Source organism: Mirounga angustirostris, unplaced genomic scaffold (genome assembly GCF_029215605.1).
Source record: "Mirounga angustirostris isolate CCGP_5_RB_7025 unplaced genomic scaffold, mMirAng1.0.hap1 SCAF_10, whole genome shotgun sequence".
NCBI classification, from domain to species: domain Eukaryota; kingdom Metazoa; phylum Chordata; class Mammalia; order Carnivora; family Phocidae; genus Mirounga; species Mirounga angustirostris.
This window is the reverse complement of record NW_026991718.1, coordinates 78,243,392-78,263,498: the sequence shown is the minus strand read 5'-3', so window position 1 is coordinate 78,263,498 and position 20,107 is coordinate 78,243,392. Positions and strand designations below refer to the sequence as shown.

At 42.5% G+C, this 20,107-nt stretch overlaps 1 protein-coding gene across 1 annotated transcript in view; it reads left to right on the top strand.

Moving 5' to 3' along the window:
* The window catches only part of AFF3 (ALF transcription elongation factor 3), a 520,154-nt gene that overhangs the window by 493,578 nt on the left and 6,469 nt on the right, over positions 1–20,107 (top strand). Inside the window, exons 16-19 of the mRNA XM_064572610.1 lie at positions 9,571–9,634; positions 11,862–11,998; positions 17,608–17,679; positions 19,696–19,789. Coding sequence (XP_064428680.1) covers positions 9,571–9,634; positions 11,862–11,998; positions 17,608–17,679; positions 19,696–19,789 — 367 coding nt within the window. The remainder of the gene's footprint in view (positions 1–9,570; positions 9,635–11,861; positions 11,999–17,607; positions 17,680–19,695; positions 19,790–20,107) is intronic.

Sequence of the window (20,107 nt, the reverse complement as noted above, 5' to 3'; positions counted from 1 at the left end):
GGTCAGGTAAGTGTTGCCTTCTCAGAGGGAACTGGAGCTTGACTTTGAACATCCCCCGGGGTCCTCATGGGCCTTTTGAAAGGCTACGACAGCCAGAGCTGCTGGGGTTGCATCCGAGATGTCAGGAAGCTAAGGCAAATGGCATTCATGAGCCTTATATTTCTGAGCACACCTGCATTTTGGGCTGTTGGCGGTTGTATGCCACCAGAAAGAGAAGCATTTTTGTTTTCGTATATTATAATAGGCAAAGAATAATAGCAATTCACTCCTGGTTTATTTCCTTCTAAAGTGCTATATTCTTTATAATAGCATAAACAGGTCTTATACAGGAAAAAAATGTCCTGTCGTCCTTCCCCCCAGCCCTAGCGCCTGAAACCCAAGTATTACTTCCATTTCCAGCACCAATTTAAAAGGAGAAGAAGATGAATAAAAGTAACAACTTGGAATGCTCTTGAGATGCTGAAAATGACAAAGGAGAAGTGATAAAATGGTACTGGAAATTATTTAGGCTCTTAGGGAAAAAAAATATGTGTCAAGCACAAGCCTGGAAGACAGAAGATATGGGCGAGAGTTTGGCTTGAATCCTGTGTTCAGCGTTAACTGTTTAACACGCATCCAGTTCATGTCTGTGTGAGGCGCCACATTAAATCCTGGGGTGGAACAGTGTGCAGCACTGAGACATCCTGTCCTCTAATTGCTTACAGTCTGGCTGACGGACAGACTATAAACCACTAACACCACCCAAAATTGGAAAAAGTGAAGGGTTCCAAATGTCTTCGAGTCCCAGCTTCCTTATCGGGAAAAATGATAGTCATGACACCTCTCTCCTGGAGGTTCTCCTAAGACCCAGTTAGATGAGATCTCCTGAGGGTGACCATCTGTGCAGAGGTGATGACTCTTCCATCCTCATCTTCCAGCCAACGTCTTCTCTGGCCCCGACTTCACCCAGAGCCTGGACACACTCTATTTATTCACCCTGTAGACTTCTTGAGAAATGAGAATACAAAGTTGTAGTTCTCAATTTATACTTGGACTTCAGTGAGCTAATTAAGGGCACAGAACTGGGGAGTTGAAAGCCAAATCCACGTTTTTGGTTTGTTCCACTTACTGAACACATTCCAAGATAATTGGATTTATGAAAGTTTAAGGGTGGCCCAAGAGGGCGACTGTTTTTCTCTTCTTCCCATGGCGGCTACAGCTGCACTCAGCCCCAGCACATTCTCTTCCTGGCCCTCACCACCTCCCCTTCCCTCGGCTTCTCCACTGCCCTAAGCATCGAGTGAGGGAAGTGGTAATTAATCCCCGGGGTGGGTGCATGTAATGGGAGGACAGTCCCTTGGTCAAGTACACATATAATTAGGGTTTGGTGGTATAAACTGTTCACATGAGCTCTAACCATTTGTAAAAATGGGAGGTTATAATTGTGTCTGATGGTAACATGGCAGTTTGCATTCAGAAGTCATAATCTAATAACGTGATCAAACACAACGTGCATTAGACCCTAAGGTGCTTAAGACATCCAACATTTCCAGCAGGTGATGTTAAGGGCATGATATTTAAACACACACACAATGGTATCACATGTATTAATACAATGATATTAAACACACATATGGAAAATTTACATATAAGGAGCTTTCTAGTATATGGACCAAAAAGCTAAGTCAGAAACAGCAACAACTAAATGGCCGTACTTTGATCTGCAGTTTCTTGGACTACTTACAAGAGGAAATGTTTCTCAATCTGCTGGGGCTGTTGCTAATATAATTTTTTCACTATCTGTGTCAAAGAAGAAGCTGTTATCATTCGTTCTTCCCATTAGCAATATGTATAATTTTTCTGGCTGACAGCTACAATAAAAGTGTTTCTCTTTTTCTGGATATAGATATAATAGAATAAAAAAGCACTCTTACATACCCATCATATGGAGAGAGAGATGTCATGTTCCAATTGCTATGTGTCCCAGTTGATTTGTAATCCATAACAAGTAAAATAAACAGGCAACTCGAACAGCCACTCAACCACTGAACTAAGAAAGTCTTGGGAAGATCCTTGAAGCTTGAAAAGCAAAACTAGGCATTGTCTCTTCCTTAAAACAATAAAAATACATGTCCCTTAAGAGGTGGCTGGGCTAGGAAGTCACCTAAACTGGTACAGAATGTCTCCCAGGTCCAGTTGGTATGTGCTGAGTACTTACTAAGGGCCAGGTACATTGGCTGGAGTTAAGATATGCAATTAATGAATCCTCAGTCATTAATTCAGGGCGCAGGGAGGCACATGGGTGGCTTCCCCAGGAAAGTGCCTTGGGACCACTGAACTTCCACCTTCGCCTGCTCCGCTCCGCTCTGTTCTGCACCAGCTTCCCCCCCACCAGCAGCCTCGTTGACAGACGAGGACCTGGCTCCAGTCACTTTCCTTGACTTCTCCTCACTGAAGGCGTCAACAAGCAGTGAGACAACCAGAAAGGCCACCAGTGGGAAAGAAAGAGCAAGCTAGAGAAATCGCCCCGGAGTAATTTAGAGTTGACAGAAATCCAGTTACAATGATCCAAAAACGAACAGATGCCACACTGTCATTTGATTTTTAAAGCCGCATCATGTAGCTTCTAGAAAAAAAGGAAACTCATCCTTTTGTATTATAAATACTGGTTAATGGTTGAATAAACATGCGATTCAGACAACAGCTGAATTCAGTGGGCACTTAATATCAAGCGCTGAATGAACACAGCTGAATTAGAATAACATTCCCAGGAGAGTAATGCCAGCAGTTCCCCCACCCCACCCCACCCCCGAGAGTATAAGGAATCTACATGAAGGTAAATTTAAATTCACGGGCTTCTCAGCCCTTTTTCCTGTGTTACTTACCAAGTAAACAGGCGCCAATTTGTGTCTTTGGGATGCAGATGGAACCGAATGCAATAACACTTATTTTAAGAATGTGATCCAGGTCAGCTTGTTCTGCCTAATTTGCAGGCTCGGATTGGTGGCAGTGTGATTGCACCTCCTCCCCGACGTTTAGCCGTGCTCGACAGCCACTGCTTGACAGCCACGGTTTTAAGGTGACACTGGTGTGATTGCCAAACTTTTGTTAAAAAAAAAATCTGTAAGAATTTATGTCAATGAGTGACAGCATTTGATTCAACCCAGAGCCTAGAAACTGATTTTATTAGTGCGAAGCCATGAGCTGCAAATTACTTTGTGACAGGGGAGTTCTTGGCCCAGGAACATCGAGAGAGAACAACTGTGTCATGAAGGCCTTGGTACAGAAGTCCTGAGCAGAGCTGAGTGGTGAAGTTCTTGGCTGGGAAATCAAGTCTCCTTTCCCAGCAGCCATATTGCTGCATTGGGAAGCCAGCGAATCCCGAGTGCCAGCACTGCAGACAGGCTGTACTGTCTCCTGCCCATATTTCACAAGGAAGAGCCAGTCACGATCATCACATTCATCACAACCACCAAACAGTCCATCTGTCCCCGTGACACCAGTAACAGGAGCCCAGCTACTTACACCTCCCGACATTGAGAAAAGACTCCCTCGACCATGTGCCGCTGAAGGCCATAGAGTGTGAAATGTGGCCAGTGGGGAAGGAAGAAGGTTTGGCATTTGTGATGTAATTATGCTCAGCAATCTGTAGCTAAAAGGATTTAATTTTATAGAGGATGGGAAGAGTCCGGTACATAAAAGGTCAGATCTCCTGTGGCATGATTTCATCAGAGGACACCAATTGAAATCCTTGAGGAGGTGATAGTACACTGAGACAAGGCACGCCCACAGAGGGCTTGCTGTGGCCATTGTTCTTCTCCTGACGGTCCCCCTTCCCCACCTTACCTGATAGACCATTAGTACACCTTTTTTTTTAAGATTTTATTTATTCATTTGAGAGAGGGAGAGAGAGCACAGAGGGAGATAGAGAGGGAGAAGCAGACTCCCCACTGAGCAGAGAGCCTGATGCGGGACTCGATCCCAGGACCCTGAGGACATGACCTGAGCTGAAGGCAGACACTCAACCGACTGAGCCACCCAGGCGCCCCCCATTAGTACACCTTTATGTTCTTCATATGGAATTTTCTCCTTTATGAGATCCCGGTCTCTCAGCCAAGTTATTTTGTTCTAACTGAAACAGAGACACAGAGAAAGAAAAAGGCTAGACTTGGGGTGGTGGGGAGTAGTGAAGGACAATGCCTTCAGACCTCCCTGATTGAAATCTTAGTTCTCTGATCATTTTAAGAGTCTGTAAAACTGGGGCGCCTGGGTGGCTCAGTTGGTTAAGCGACTGCCTTCAGCTCAGGTCATGATCCTGGAGTCCCGGGATCGAGTCCCACATCGGGCTCCCTGCTCGGCGGGGAGTCTGCTTCTCCCTCTGACCCTCCTCCCTCTCATGCTCTCTGTTTCTCATTCTCTCTCTCGCAAATAAATAAAATCTTTAAAAAAAAAAAAAAGAGTCTGTAAAATTATTTTATTTTAAATGTCACACCCAGAGAAGAACAACAATCAAAGTGATGAGTTTCCATTTCAATAGAAAATTGCTTTTGACTGAATGACAAAAACCTGCTACACTTAGCCTGTGCATCCTGGAAAACACGCTGTTTTCTGTGCATGACCAGGAGAGAAGCAGTCATGGGCAAGAGCCCATGGCCTGTATGAGACACAATGAGTGATCACTTGTGCTTCTGAGAAGCCAGGCTCTGGAGACCCTGGGGTCCCAGCCAGCATCCAGCTAATGGAAACAAAAACTGCATTTGAAACCTTGCTGCTTAAATGCAGTGTACCTGCTTCCCTCAAAAAGCACTCATAAAGCCAACACCAGCCCGCCAGAGTCCCTGCATCTGAAGTGCCCTCCTCAGTCGTGTTCACTTTAGTGGATTAAAAAGAATTGCAGGATCCCCCGCTATCTGAAGGTAGAGCGTTCCTATGAAACCATTTGTAAGCCAAAATTGTGTAAAGTGAGGAATATCCCGGCTCTCCGAGAGCTCGCCTTGCACTACTTCACTTTGAAGAAAGACCTACATTAGTACAGTAAGGCTTTTTTCGGAAGCGTGAAAATCCTCTCCAGATTAGCAAAAACCATTCTGGGTCTTTCGTAAAAGCCAAGTGGCGTACCGCAAACTTTCAGAAAGCAGTGGGGGAGTGCCTGTACCTAACTTCTTACGTGTCCTTCTTTGTGAAGAAAGTACTTCAAAGCTGAGGGACACAGTAACACCCATGGGACTTATCAGATGACAAGCTGACAGAATATCGGATGATGAATTCATTTGGTATGCAGTTGCCTATTTGTCTGATTTGGACTTCAACTTCCCTAAGAAAATTATCCAGATTTCTGCTGTGCCAAGGAACCTGTTTGTTCAAACACATTGAGCTCCCATCCCTGCCAGTTTTCACAAAACAGGCGGCTCTGCTGGTGGGGAGGGAGGTGCATTTCACAGAGGTAGGAATTACAGAAAGAAGGCTGCCATCCTCTCTGTGGGAGACCATTCAACTCGATCTCAGCCATGGAGCAGAACAAAAAGCAAGGTTGCTTTAATACTCCTCTGCCAGAAGAAATATTGGGGTAGTTCAAACCCTGTTGCTGCTCAGAACTAAAGCTGCGTATTTATAGGTGGGGGTAGTGGGAGGGTGAGGAGAAGAAAGAAAACATTCTATTTGGATCGAGTGTTGAGATTTCTTTTTTGTTGCAGAGAGCTCTTACAACAAAGATATACATGGCTAAGCCTTGGCTTTTAAAAGGATCACTCGCAAGCCCCATTTCTGAAGAGCCCAAGATACACAGTTAGTTACATGTATGATGTTTAATTGAACTTTCATTAGGTTTATTGATGTATCATCATAAAATACCATCACTGTGAAAAAACAGTACAAGGAATGTTATCTAAATGAAAAACGAAAACTCTAGGCTTTTCATGTTAAAAAAAAGAAGCTTAGATCACAAATCTGTTTGAACACTGAAATAATTAGATTTTATTGTAGGACCTGGGCCAAGTTATAGTCTGTAAGTGCCCCAGGGGTGACCACAGTTCTACCTTCCTCCTGACTTGTACCCTGACGTCAGAGTGATGCCTTCATGATAGTATGCGTCCACTGCACAGCTGGACAGTGTTCGGTGGCATCCCATTGGCCCCACTGCCTCCATAATGTTCTGGTCTAGGAGCATGGCACTGGAAATACCTGAAAGGAGAAAGTGAGCCAGTCATCAGGCAATCTTCAGTGACTCGGTGTGGTGAGCGCTCCATTACATGCAAAGATGAGAATTCTAACTAATGTGTTTGTAAATGGCCTCCAATGGTACATTTTTTCCCAGCATCTCAGGTTAGTGTCAACTGCTATGATACAGTCAGAAAATTAGATGTGTTACTTATCCACGTACACTATTGTGAGAGTTTGTGACTCAGCCTCCGTATCACGTCTAAAAAATACATTCATAGGCTGCAGATGAAAACAGTGTTGATGAAGGAACATATATGAGGAATTAGGAGATGCCGCCATCCCTAAGGGTAACTTAGAAGGCTGGTTGAAACTAAGATGCCATAGCTTATTGCCAGGAGAATCCTTTCATGAAAATGAAATGCATTTGAAATGATCATCTATTAGTAACAAGGTCTAGAAAACCAGGCAAGAAAAAAATTGACCAAACTCATATACTAGAGTGTGGAGCAGATAATGATGTGGAGAATTTCAAGTTGCCATGGAGACGTTCTCTGGCTTATTGGCTGTGATGCTGCACCCCATTAGAAGCCACCACTCTCTTCTAAGCTCAAAATGAATTCAGTGCTATTCAGGAGGGATTCATGTACCTTCTCCCATGTGCCTAAAACTATAGGGTGTGGAAGATCAAAGATGTCCACAGCATATTCCCTGCTGAAAATGTACCAGCTACAGAACTGCCCAAGTGCAAAGATTGTAGCCCTATAGCTCAGGAGGTAATTAAATGACTAAAAGTGTAGTGTAAACAAGAAGGGGCATCCAGGAAGGACAGAGATGAGCGTGGACCAAGTTACCAAGGACACCTCACAGCTTAAGAATTTGGGGGAGAGATAACTCATAGAAGGCACTCAGTGAATATGCATGCGGTGAGCAGACTGTTCCAGGTAAGAGGAAAAGGGGGAGCAGAGCAGTTCTAAGACAGAGATGGCATGTGAACGACACAGTGAGGAAGCCACCCATGGCTGTGGTTGAGGGCCTTCATGAGTAACTGGTACAGTTCCAGGGGTTAGGCAAGATCTTTGGGGGCCTGAACTGAGATTTGATCCCGTGGAATCTGGGGATTGATTTTAGGTCTGTGAGTAGGATGGTGATGTAATGAAAGCCATGTTTTACAAACACTGGTCGAGGGTTCAAGCTCAGGATAGGTTGGAGGGGAGTGAAACTAGAGGCCAGGAGAGGTAATGAAAGCCTAGGCCTGGGTAGTGGATGTGGTCACTAAGGAAAGGAAGGATATTTACAAGGAGGATACGCTCACAGCATCTGATAACAGGGAAGAGGAATGGATGAAGATACTGGAACTCCTCTCCTGAGCAGATAGGCTCTGGGAACTCATCTGAAGCTCAGAAGTTAGGTCTGGGTCTGGCCTGGAGATAAGGGTCTGGTCTTCTATGCTGGGGCATTCAGCAAAAAGACAACAAAAAATAATGGAGAGGAATCTAAGGACAGTGCAGCTATTCTCTATGAACCTATAATGGTGGATAAATGTCATTATACATTTGTTAAACCCCACAGAATGTACAACACCAAGAGTGAGCCCTAATGTAACTGTGGACTTTGGGTGATAATGACGTGCCAGTGTAGGTTCATCAGTTGTAACAAATGTGCCTCTCTGGTGGGGGATGTTATGGAAGGTGAGGGAGGCTGGTGGGAAAGAGGCAGTAGGTATATGACAACTCTCTATACTTTCCATTTAATTTTGCTGTAAGCCTAAAACTGCTCTGAAACAAAGGCCGTTAAAAAACAAGGACAGTAGCAACAAAAATGTAAAATGCCAGAATTGAAATCTAAGATCAGTATTCAGTATGTGTTCAAAGGTCAATGTGTGGACAAGGAAGAGAAAACCACACGTAAAAGCAACTAAAACCCATTCAAATGGAAGAAGTGTGAACATCTAGGAGATGAACTAGAGAAACAGAGCCAGTAGGAGCAGGGCCTTCCTATGAAGGACACCTCAGGCCCCCCCACCACAGAGACCCCCCCGAGATGAAGGAAAGGTTTCAGGCCTGAGTGGCAAGAAGAATGATAGAGGGATGATGAGCCAGAGACGGGAAATTCTGCAACTCTGTTCCTTATTTCTTTGTTGGAAAAGTTAAATATTCTCAGCACATTACCGCAGTAATACAATATTTTATGGGGAAGTAAAAGAAAACCAAGGTCCTTTTCTCGCCTCCGTAATTTGTACTTGAAACTAATTATGATGATCATGGTTTGTTTTTTGTTTGATTGATTAAAACGATTAAGATGAGGATAAACTTTTGGGACTGCGATGTCATAGTCATAGTACGCATGGTGTTTCCAAGCATTTTGACCTCTTTGGATAAAAGGATGCTCTGACCACCTAATATTGCAGTAAGGGGAAAGACCCATTAGAATCTGAAAGAAGAGAGTTCAGAATAAGCATATAACAATAGGTGAGTCAGTCTGTGATTAATGTCACTATTTACATCTTACCTCTCATTTGGGGAGTCCTGGCTTATATTAGATATGCAGGAATAGGTCAAGTTTATTGATTATATAAAGACCCATAATGTAAAAAAGCTTATGCTGATGGTACCTAGAGTATGCAGATTTTTAAAAATCTATCAGACTAAGCATTTAAAGGTACTGTCTGATGAGTAGCTTAGCATAACTTGGGGTCATTACACACACTCAGATCAGTCTCCATATGAATTACCTTCCTCCCCCAGCAGAGTTACTGCTGGCCAGGGTTATTGCTTTAATAATGCACATGTCTGCTGTTAATGTTTACCAGCCAGCTAATCAGAACTCTGGAGAATATATGCCACGTTTGCATTGTTACAAGGTAGACATCACTTTACAATTAACTTCATTACAACTGGAATATAATGATACAGTATTACCTCTTTTCATGTTTCACTGTGAAGCCCTAAAATAATTATATATAGATACATACAGTTGTAGGTGCCATTTATGCATATAAATGACAGGTACTTTCATAAGAATACATAAACATACTCGCCCATACATATCATACAATTATTATGAGGTATATTTATGATCTTTACATTAAAAAGGGATTGTTGTATACAAATATCGTGTAAAATAAGATTTTTTTACTTGTTTTCTTAACTATGCAATAAGAAATCTGATTCACAAATTAGGCACTGGGGAACCATGTTAAAATCACTGTAAATGTAGACTATCTGCATATATTGAGTGTGTTTTGAATAGCTAATTTAAGAGAAAAGGAATTGTGATATTTCACATATATGCAGTAATTTGAGAATGCAAAAATGCTTGATTCCCTATTAAACAGACTTTGAAAATTGTGATTCAAGTTTGAGTAAAAGGGAAGAATATTTTCAAAAGATCTTGCGCTTACACAATAATGACATTTAATATTCTCTCCTGTAGGCCACGCAGTGCAGATTATTTTATGCAAGAAGCTAAACGGATGAAACATAAAGCAGATGCAATGGTAAGACCCTTTTCCTTCCAGATATGTTCTTCCAAATTATGTTTGTACTGCAGCTTCATCATTGGGGCAATATAGCTGGGGTAATTATAAAATCTATTACAAGGATGGCTGGGTCTGTTAAATGGAGAAATGTTTATATAATCAAGTGCTCATAACCCAATAAATTATGACTTCAACCAATAATGTCTGACTGGGAGAAAGTCCCGGATAAATGAATATTTCAATTTAGTTCTAAGGTTTGAATAGTAACTAGAGGCAATGGAGTCAGTGGGTGGTAGTATTTTGTTCCTTTAAAAAAAAAAAAATCTAGGTTTGCATTTTTCTTTCTTGTTAGCCTGGCCAACCCTTGGCTTGGTCCCAGGATCAAATCCCTTTTCAAAAAGACTCCTGTTCTGCCTATGTATCTGCCAAAATTAATACTTCCTGTGAAACTGTACAACACAGAAACTATTATGCTGCACATAAGACCCTAAAGTCACCATGATTTGATGTTTTCAAAAAAAAAAATAACTTTTCTTACTTGGATAATCTCCTGTTTTGGAAAGCTTGACTCCTCCAGGCAAGAAATAGAAAACTTCTGTTTTTTTTCTGAGAGATCACATGGTTGTTCCATCTTAGGGTCTCCTCCAAAGAGACTCCTTCCTACCTAGTAATTCCAGTTCTGTTCCCCTCCAGCATTCCTAACTGGCATTAGGGCATTTCGAATGTCCTTTAGGGTATTATTCCAGTGCTGAAGATGCTGAAACCAGAAGTGTACCCTTCTCCCAGTAATGTTGCCCATCAAACATTTATTTGTATGAAGCTCTCTGCCTAGGTACACAGGTGTGCAGGGGAAATAAGCAGAGTTATCAGAAAATAGACGAGGGAAATGGAAGGTCCAGTTCTTGTCCTCACAACCCCACAGTCTGATGGAGAGTTCTGGTCACCTGAAGAAGCTGATGCGTGGTCACTATTGGAGAAGGGCACCAAATGTTAAAGCAGAATGAAATTTTCTGCCTGAATCACCCAAGGTTTACCAAGATTGTTCCTTTCCTATCAACATGCTGCTCCAGCCAGGCTGATGCCCTCCTGGCCTCTGAGCACACCTCACTCATGCCAGCCAGTGGGCCCCTGCAGCCGCAGAGCCTCACACACACACTCACAGCTCCTCACACCTTCTGCTTCCTCCCCAAACCCAGCCAAGTCATACTGCCTGCCTACTCTCATTTTCAGGTCTCCCCCCTGAAATCCCCCCAGCCTCTCTGAACCCCCTGACTTCCGCACTTCTTACCATCTCTTTGCATTGGACTCTTGGCTTTACATTTTATCAGTTAATCACAGACTGCCTTGCACTTTGAACTATACCGTGGGTACACGTTTTCTCTCCTCAAATATATTCTGGGTTCCTGGAAGGAGCTTTTGTGTATCAAGTGCACGCTGCACAGAACTGGGTGCTGTAAAAAATACTTGTTGAATGAAAGGACCTCCTTAGTCTGAAAGCGCTGCCAAGAAATATTTCTCTATGGCCTATTAGGGTTATAAGCTGTTTAAAACCTTGATTTGCCAAGGAGGGAGAGTTTTGCTCTCCATTGGTGCTTTCTACGGTATCCATTATGAATGAGAATTGTTTTTAGAGGCAAGACCTAGATTAGTAGAGTATTTGTGTAATTCTGTTTGGGTTGATGAATGAATATGTGAAAACTGGGAAGATTATACAATCTGAATTTAGAATATGTAATTACCACAGAGAGTAACAATATGTGGAAGTAGGAACTTCACGTGTAAGTTCAGATTTATGAGAACCGAAGAATATGACGCTGATTCCCAGTTATCCTCACTGACGTGGGGGGAAATTAACATACATTTAGACAACTTGAGATAATCCCCCCAGGTCATTTTTTATTTAGCATAGCATGGAGGGACAAGGAGGGAAGTTGCCCAGCAATTAGGGGTTAGAAAGAAAGAGAAATTAGAGCAACCGTGTAGTTCTGACCAATTCTGATTGGCAGTTGTTGTATGGATTTGGGACATTTCTGTCTGTAACCATTCACTCATTTACCCTGAACCAGTAGCAATTTGCGAAAATAACTAGAGAAGGAAGCATCCTATTTCTTTCTTCTCTCGGCTTCATTCACAGGATTTTGGAACTTACAGTCGGGTTTCTCAAATAAAGTGTATAGACTATGTGACAATGCCGTTTAAAAAAAACTGTACTTAAGGAAGACACTGTATTAACTCTGTTGATCAGGTGGAAAAGTTTGGAAAGGCTTTGAACTATGCTGAAGCAGCTTTGTCATTTATTGAGTGTGGAAACGCAATGGAACAAGGCCCAATGGAATCCAAATCTCCTTATACGATGTATTCGGAAACAGTAGAGCTCATCAGGTAAGCACCGTGTCTTGTTGGGGAAGTGGAGTGGGTGAGGAATGTATGTCGGTACTCTGAATACAGAGAAAAGAATGCCAGCCTGCTCCGTCAGCTACCAAGAACTAATGTTCATCCTCACAAAGAGGAATATAAGATTTTGCAAGGCACTTTCACACACCCTGCCTCCTTTGCTGTCTTTGTGAGTGAGCAGGAGAGTTCCTCTAACCCCTGATTGCTGCAGAAAGCAGGCTGAGCCCTGAGCCCAAGTGAGATGTGACATGCCTACCTCACCCGGCTGGGAAGTGGCAGATTTTGAACTAATTTCACCTTTATGCTGCCTTTTTTTTTGTAAATCAGAATCAGGTTAGTATAATAAAAATCCTAACTCCATCAGTAAATGATTCAGGAGTATTTGATGAGAGGAAAGATGATTCAGGGGGTATTGTCAGAAAGGAAATCCCTCCTATGATATGCTGTCTCAGGGGTTGCTGATGTTGTTTTGGTCTTAGACCTGAGTGGGAACACCATCCCTCACCTGGGTTGAGACATGTAATATGAGCAGAAGCAGGGTTTCTAACAGGGGCACCGCAAGGGGTTGGATGGGAGACTCTTGTCTTCCATCATGAGACCCAGAAAGACACATCTTTAATGTCTTTTTAATGAACCCTTAAGGGAATCTCATCCATGAACTGTACTGAGAACCTTGTCATATAGTTTATGTCTCTAGTTAGTTCAGCTGCTTGGGATAATATTTAATACCCATATGTGAAATTATCCTTCCCCAAAACGAACTTTAAGAGACTTTTCTAATTCTGGAATTCTTTGCAACATAAGATTAGATATTTTTTTAACACACCTCATCATTCCAGATGAAAGATTTCTAGTCATCTTAGGTTATAACCTTTTTGATCCACTTTGGCCCGAAGATACAACTTGGTATTTTATACCACTTTCCTTCAGTAAATAGTTTCCAGCCTTTGAAACTGTCATCCCAGCATCAGAGAATACATCATCTTCAAAAAGCACCTCTTAAGAATGTTTTGAAAGTCGGGCACCTGGGTGGCTCAGTTGGTTAAGCGACTGCCTTCAGCTCAGGTCATGATCCTGGAGTCCCTGGATCGAGTCCCGCATCGGGCTCCCTGCTCGGCGGGGAGTCTGCTTCTCCCTCTGACCCTCCTCCCTCTCATGCTCTCTGTCTCTCATTCTCTCTCTCTCAAATAAATAAATAAAATCTTTCAAAAAAAAAATTAAAAAAAAAAGAATGTTTTGAAAGTCAACACTGTTCAGTCATTCTTCTTATTAAAATATTTCTACTACATCAGTGTATTGGTGATTTCCTCATTCTATTTTCTTACATGGTATGCTATTTTTGTCAGTGAAGGAAAGAAATCACCATAGTAAAATACTTAAAATTACTCTAAGAGACCCCAGATTCTCCCCGTCCTTCCTCAGAGCAAGGCACAGACTCGATACCCACAGGCAGGTAGGAAAATGGTGACACTGGATATGGGCACAAAGAAGTAAGGTGTCCTAGAGTGCGACTGCCTCCAGCACAGGGAATTGGGGGGGAGGGGCTCTGATTTGCTTATCGATGTGTCCCTAATCCCTAGAACAGTTCCTAGAACATAGTATATGCTCCATAAATATTTAAATGAACAAATAAGCAAGTCAGAGAGCCTCTGGTGAACTGGACTGTATATGGCCCCCTTTAAGGCATTCAAATTTTAAAAAACAAATAAGGAAACAAATCCACACCACAGTAAGAGCCTGATGCCAGTCACATACACTTGGAGGTGAGGATGTGCTACGCTTGCCCTGCACCGGAGTTAGGACTGGTGTGTTCACTAATGCGAGTATCCTCGCATGACAGAGAACACTATCTTCTAGATAATTCAGACTGAAGAGAATCCCTTAAACTACTCAGAAAACTAAGACAAGAGAAAGTTTTCTTATCTGAGTTAGAAAATAGCATTAATTCACCACTTACATCTGTATGTTGCCTGCCAGGCTTAAGGCTCTTCTCCCCCACCGAGAGACACTTGGGGCTGGGAGCACGGGCAAGGGGGATCTCACCACAAGTGTCCAGCTCAGGATTCCCTCTGTATCCCCATAGGCAAGAGAATTCCTTTCTCCCCAAGGGACACCAAGCACCACAAATCAAAATGGCACCACAAAGCCTCTAAAAATTAAATTGTAATTGGCCTAAAGAAGTAGGCCAGGACCTGCCTGCTAAACCTAAACTGGGTGACTTCCTTTTAAAAGAAAAGATTTAGACAGGACCCAGGGTCTCCTAACATAAGAGCCAAATGTCCAAGACGCAATAGAAGCTCACTCATCATACCAAGAAGCAAGAAATCACAACTGGAATGAGAAAAGACAACCATTTGACACCAATCACCAAGATGAATCAGATGTTGGAATTATCTGACAGGGATTTTAAAACAGCCATCATAAAAATGCTTCAAAAAACAATGATAAATTCTCTTGAAAGAAACAAAAAATCAAAAATCTCAGCAAAGAAATAGGTTTTTTTCATTGTTTTATTATGTTAGTCACCATACATTACATCATTAGTTTTTGATGTAGTGTTCCATGATTCATTGTTTGTGCATAACACCCAGTGCTCCATGCAGAATGTGCCCTCCTCAATACCCATCACCAGTCTAACCCATCCCCCCACCCCCTCCCCTCTAGAACCCTCAGTTTGTTTCTCAGGGTCCATAGCCTCTCATGGTTCGTCTCCCCCTCCGGTTTCCCCCCCTTCATTCTTCCCCTCCTGCTATCCTCTTCTTTTTTTTTTTTTTTTTTAACATATAATGTATTATTTGTTTCAGAGGTACAGGTCTGTGATTCATCAGTCTTACACAATTCACAGCGCTCACCATAGCACATACCCTCCCCAGTGTCTATCCCCCAGCCACCCCATCCCTCCCACCTCCCACCACTACAGCAACCCTCAGTTTGTTTCCTGAGATTAAGAATATGTTATTTTTTAAAAAGAACCAAATGTAAATTACAGAAATGAAAAATATAACAGAAACAAAAATCTCACTGGTTGGGCTCAATAGTAAAGTGGAGATGTGTTGGTGCATAACCCTGTCAGGAGCTTCCCGGGTGTAATCTGAAACCACCCCCCTATACATGGGGGGTAGGGAGACACAGGGGGAAAGGGTCAGACCACTCCAGGTTGGTTGAGTAGGCTAAGAGAACGTACTTGGGTGGCCACAAGATGAATGGATCCCTGCACTTGCCCACCAAATCTTAAAGTTTATATGGAGGCCTCAACTGGGTTCATCCAAGTATACTGTGCAGATAGTTCTCAACACCATATCACGATCTCAAGGCTGTGCCCTTGGAGCAGCCTCTGGGAGCCGAAAGGCAAGTGGAACCCACATTTCAAAGCAAGGGAGGATGTGAGGAGCCTCTAATCACCCGGGCCCAGCTCACAGGGTCCAGGTCAACTGACAGTCACGGCTTTTTGAAGACCTTCCCCAACAAAATGACAGAGAATAGAATCAGTGAAGTCGAGGACGGAAAATAGAATTTACCCAATCTGCGCAACAAAAAGAAATACTGAAAAAAAAAATGGATAGAGCCTCAAGCACAGTGACAAAAGATCCAACATGTATATCACTGGAGTCTCGGGAGAGGAAGCAAGTGGGACTCAAAGAGTATTTGAAGAAGTAATGGCTGAAACTTGCAAGTTTGGCAAAAGACATAAACCTACAGGTATAAGAAGCTGAGAAAAACCCAAGCAGGATAAACCCAAAGAAATGCATGCAAAGACACATCATAACTATGTTTTGGAAACTAAAAACAACAACCAAAAAGTCCTGAAGATAGTGGGAGAGAAATGACACATTACCTGTCAGGGAGGTAATATGACAGCAGACTTCTCATCTGAAACCATGGAGGAAAGAAGAGAGTGGCATGACATTTTTCAAGTGCTGAAAGAAAAAAACCCGTCAAACTGTGAATTTTAGATTCAGTGAAACTTCATTAAACAGGAATGAAGAGGAAATAAAAATATTCTCCAACTAAGAAAAATGAAGTATTTGTTTTTAACCTATAAAGATTGGCCAAAGGAAGTTCCTCAGACTGAAAGGAGATGACAAATGAAGGAATCATGGAGCATCAGAAAGGAAGGAAGAACAACAGAAGAACAGAGATATGGATTCGTATGATAAACTATCCTCCTCATGAGTTTTACAAATCCTATATTCAGTGATTAAAACAAAAATTATGCCACCAGCTGACACTCAAGACAATGTTATTTAAAAGTAAGTAAAGTAAAGAGACCTAAATGGAAATAAAGTCTCCACGCTTCACTCCAAGTGGAACATGTTAACACCAGTGAATTGTAGTAAGGCACGTACGCATTTGTAAATACCCAGAGCACCCACTAAGAAAACTGCACGGAGATATATTCAAAGAGACTACAGATCTGCATGGTGTGGAGCTAATATGATAACAGTATCATTTCTTGAGCATTTACCATGACCTTTACCAATACTATCCTTACAACAGTGCTATGTGATCAGCAGTATTAGTCTTGTTTTATCGATAAGAAAATTGAGGCTGAATCAGATCTGAACCCAGGACTTTCTGACCATTCAACTACTGTCTAAGCTCTCTCAAAAAGTCTGCAACTTGGTATATTATTGGGAGAATGGAATGGCCATTGTCCCCTTAGTTTAGAGAGGTAAGTGGGATTAAGTGAAGTTCATAAAAGCCACTAGTTGTGCACCTGGGACATGTATACAGCCGTCAAAGTAAGAATAAGAAGAAGGGGTAAATCCAAGCATTCATTTGAGTACAGGGAGTAGAACATTTTCCTGGAGACTGGGTTAGAAGGATTGAACTTCACTCCATCTTGTCAGCCACTCAGCCATGAATCCAAATTAGTAAAAATGGATGTGTCACCATATACCTGGATAATGCTTGAACTGGTATCACTCTCAACCATCTGTAGCATTTGAACTTGTATTGTTAAGGAGCAGAAAGTAGCTAGACGGTCATAAAAGTCATTTTGTTCTAGTGGTCGTAGTAGTATAATGCTTAGGGAAAATGGGGCAAACATCAGCTAGCTTTTAAGAAAGAATTAACACCCTGAAACAAATAATACACTGTATGTTAATAAAAAAATAAATTTTTTAATTTTAAAAAATTAAAAATAAAAAGAAAGAATTAACAGATGAGGCACCTGGATGGCTCAGTTGGGCATCCGAGTCTTGATTTCAGCTCAGGTCATGATCTCAGGGTCGTGAGATCAAGCCCCATGTCAGGCTCCGTGCTCAGCCGGGAGTCTGCTTGAGATTCTCTCTCTCTCTCTCTCCCCCTCTCCCCCTCCCCCTTCCCTCTCTAAATAAAAAGGAAGGAAGGAAGGAAGGAAGGAAGGAAAGAAAGGAAGGAAGGAAGGAAGGAAGGAAGGAAGGAAGGAAGGAAGGAAGGAAGGAAGGAAGGAAGGAAGGAAGGAAAAAGGAAGGAAAGAAAGCGGGAAAGAACAGGAAGTGCTATGAAAAACTAAGTATTGGGCAAAGAGAAATTCAATCATAAAAAATGTTCTATTGTTAATAAGAAAGCTTTTCTTAAAATTTCTTTGGTTTTTCTTTTTCTTTTCCCCCTAGGTATGCTATGAGACTAAAAACCCATTCAGGCCCCAATGCCACACCAGAGGACAAACAGTTGGCTGCATTATGGTGAGTGCATGATACCAACTTAAAAAAGCTTCCTCAGCCTTGTATATGTTCATTGGCAAACCAGGTGCTGAAACACATGTTTTTCTAGTGCCTTCTGACCTGCAAAATCAAATGCAGTTCTAGTGGTGACCAGGGAGAGCCCACACCATTTCTTGCTGCTATACCATGCATGATGTGAATTCACAGTGATTAAGAATCAACAGGTCCATTACACAAGGATAATTGTTTGTGTGTGTGTGTGTGTGTGCGCGCGCGCACACATGCATGCCCGACTTTAAAGTCAGGTAGGTCTGTGTTTTAATAATTTGAATGTGAATTGTGCCAAATGTCATTTCTCTTGTGTTTAACACTTTAGACACAATCAAAATAATCCATTTGTCTATTTACATTTGGGATTAGTGTAACTGAATCAAGATGATGGGCTGAAGTTCTCAACACTCCAATCTTAAGGAGCAGTTCACTACACTGTGATAATAGAAGCACTTCTTTTAAGATGTTCACCAACATGTAATAGATCTTTTCTGTATCTGTAATGATTACAGTGGTACTGATTATGTGGGTATAATAATTTTCCCCATTGCATCTCCTTGGGACACCTCATCCCATTCTCCCAAATCACAGGACACCTATCTATAGAAATCCAACATTTTCTGCTCTCTGGTGGTTCGTATTCTAATCTAGAACCTGATCTGCAAGGCAGAGAATCAAGTCTCAAAAAAAAAAATAAGAGCAGCATACACAAAAGAGAGGGTCCTCAGGTAGTTTTACATCATCTGCAGTTTGATGTGCTCAGAAGAGACTAGTAAATTGTACATGGTATGTTGGCATTCCAGCCTGTTGGCATCAGATCTGAGTTAGCAAATAATTATGAGTGAAAAGCACCAGGGCGCCTGGGTGGCTCAGTCGGTTAAGCTGCTGCCTTCGGCTCAGGTCATGATCCCCGGATCCTGGGATTAAGCCCCACATCCGGCTCCTTGCTCAGCGGGGAACCGCTTCTCCCTGTCCTCCCCACTCGTGCTCTCTCTCGCTATCTCTGTCTCTCACTCTCTCTCTCAAATAAATAAATAATCTTTAAAAAAAAATGACCTCTCTCGTTTCAAAAAAAAAAAAAGCACCAAGGAAAAGAGGGTATGTCTCAGGAAAGGCTTTCTGTGCTCTTTTCAAATGCAAAGTTCCATACTAGGATTAACAAATTAATGATGATTAATACTTCATATTATATAAGATAGAAAACTAATATGTAAATAATAAATATAAAACAATAATGATAACTACTCTCAGCATTGAGTTCTTATTTATATGACATTCGTACCTGTTACTTTATTTGAACTACTTCCAGTCCAGTAAGGTAGTTTCAAAATGAAAGGAATATGAACAGGTGAAGGGCTATTGTTTCAGCAAAGCCGTCGCTGCCGAGGTCCCCGGCGCCAGGGGGGCATCAGGAAGGAAGGTGGCTCTGGCCTGAGATTCACCCAGTCGCGGTGAAAGCTGTGTGCTAGGCTCCCTCACTCCTCGCATGGAGAGAGCCTGCCCTCTAGTGGCGGAAGAAGAAAATGGCCTGTCCCTTAGCCCCAAGAAGAAGCCATAAAGCTAGGATCTAGGGTGAAATTTTGAATTAGATCCTTTGAAGACAAGGAAGGTCAGATACTTAACAGACATAAACGTAAGTATAGCAGTATTTCACATATGTAATCGTGACATAAATATGGGGTGCCTTAGAACAACAAGAGTTTTGGGGCGCCTGGGTGGCTCAGTCGTTAAGCGTCTGCCTTCAGCTCAGGTCATGATCCCAGGGTCCTGGGATCAAGCCCCGCATCGGGCTCCCTGCTCCGCGGGGAGCCTGCTTCTCCCTCTCCCGCTCCCCCTGCTTGTGTTCCCTCTCTCGCTGTGTCTCTCTCTGTCAAATAAATAAATAAAATCTTTAAAAAAAAGAATAACAACAAGAGTTTTGTGTACGTCTTGCTGGCGGAGGACACGCTCATGCTCCCCGGGCCCGTTTCTCTCTTTCTGCTGCAGTTACCGCTGCCTGGCTCTGCTGTACTGGCGGATGTTTCGACTCAAAAGGGACCACGCTGTCAAGTATTCAAAAGCACTTATCGACTATTTCAAGGTATTGTCTGGCTAGTGGGCAACACTGTTGCTTGTACCCAGTGGGCTCCCGGTCCAGGGCATTTCCCAGGAGCCTAGTAGAATCCCTGGCTTTGGGGGCGGGGGGGAATACAGGAACCCTCTGATCTCAACAGTAACCCCCGTTATGACACACTCATGGGGTTCAAAGCTCAGAGAATGGCCTTGACAGCCCGTCTAATTTATCCCCCTGCCTCGTATCCAAGTACTTTCATGGCCTCAAGAGAAAGAAGATCCAATTACCCACTCCAGTGTCCTAGGAAATTCCTCTTTACAGCTAACAAATTCCTCATGTTCGCTT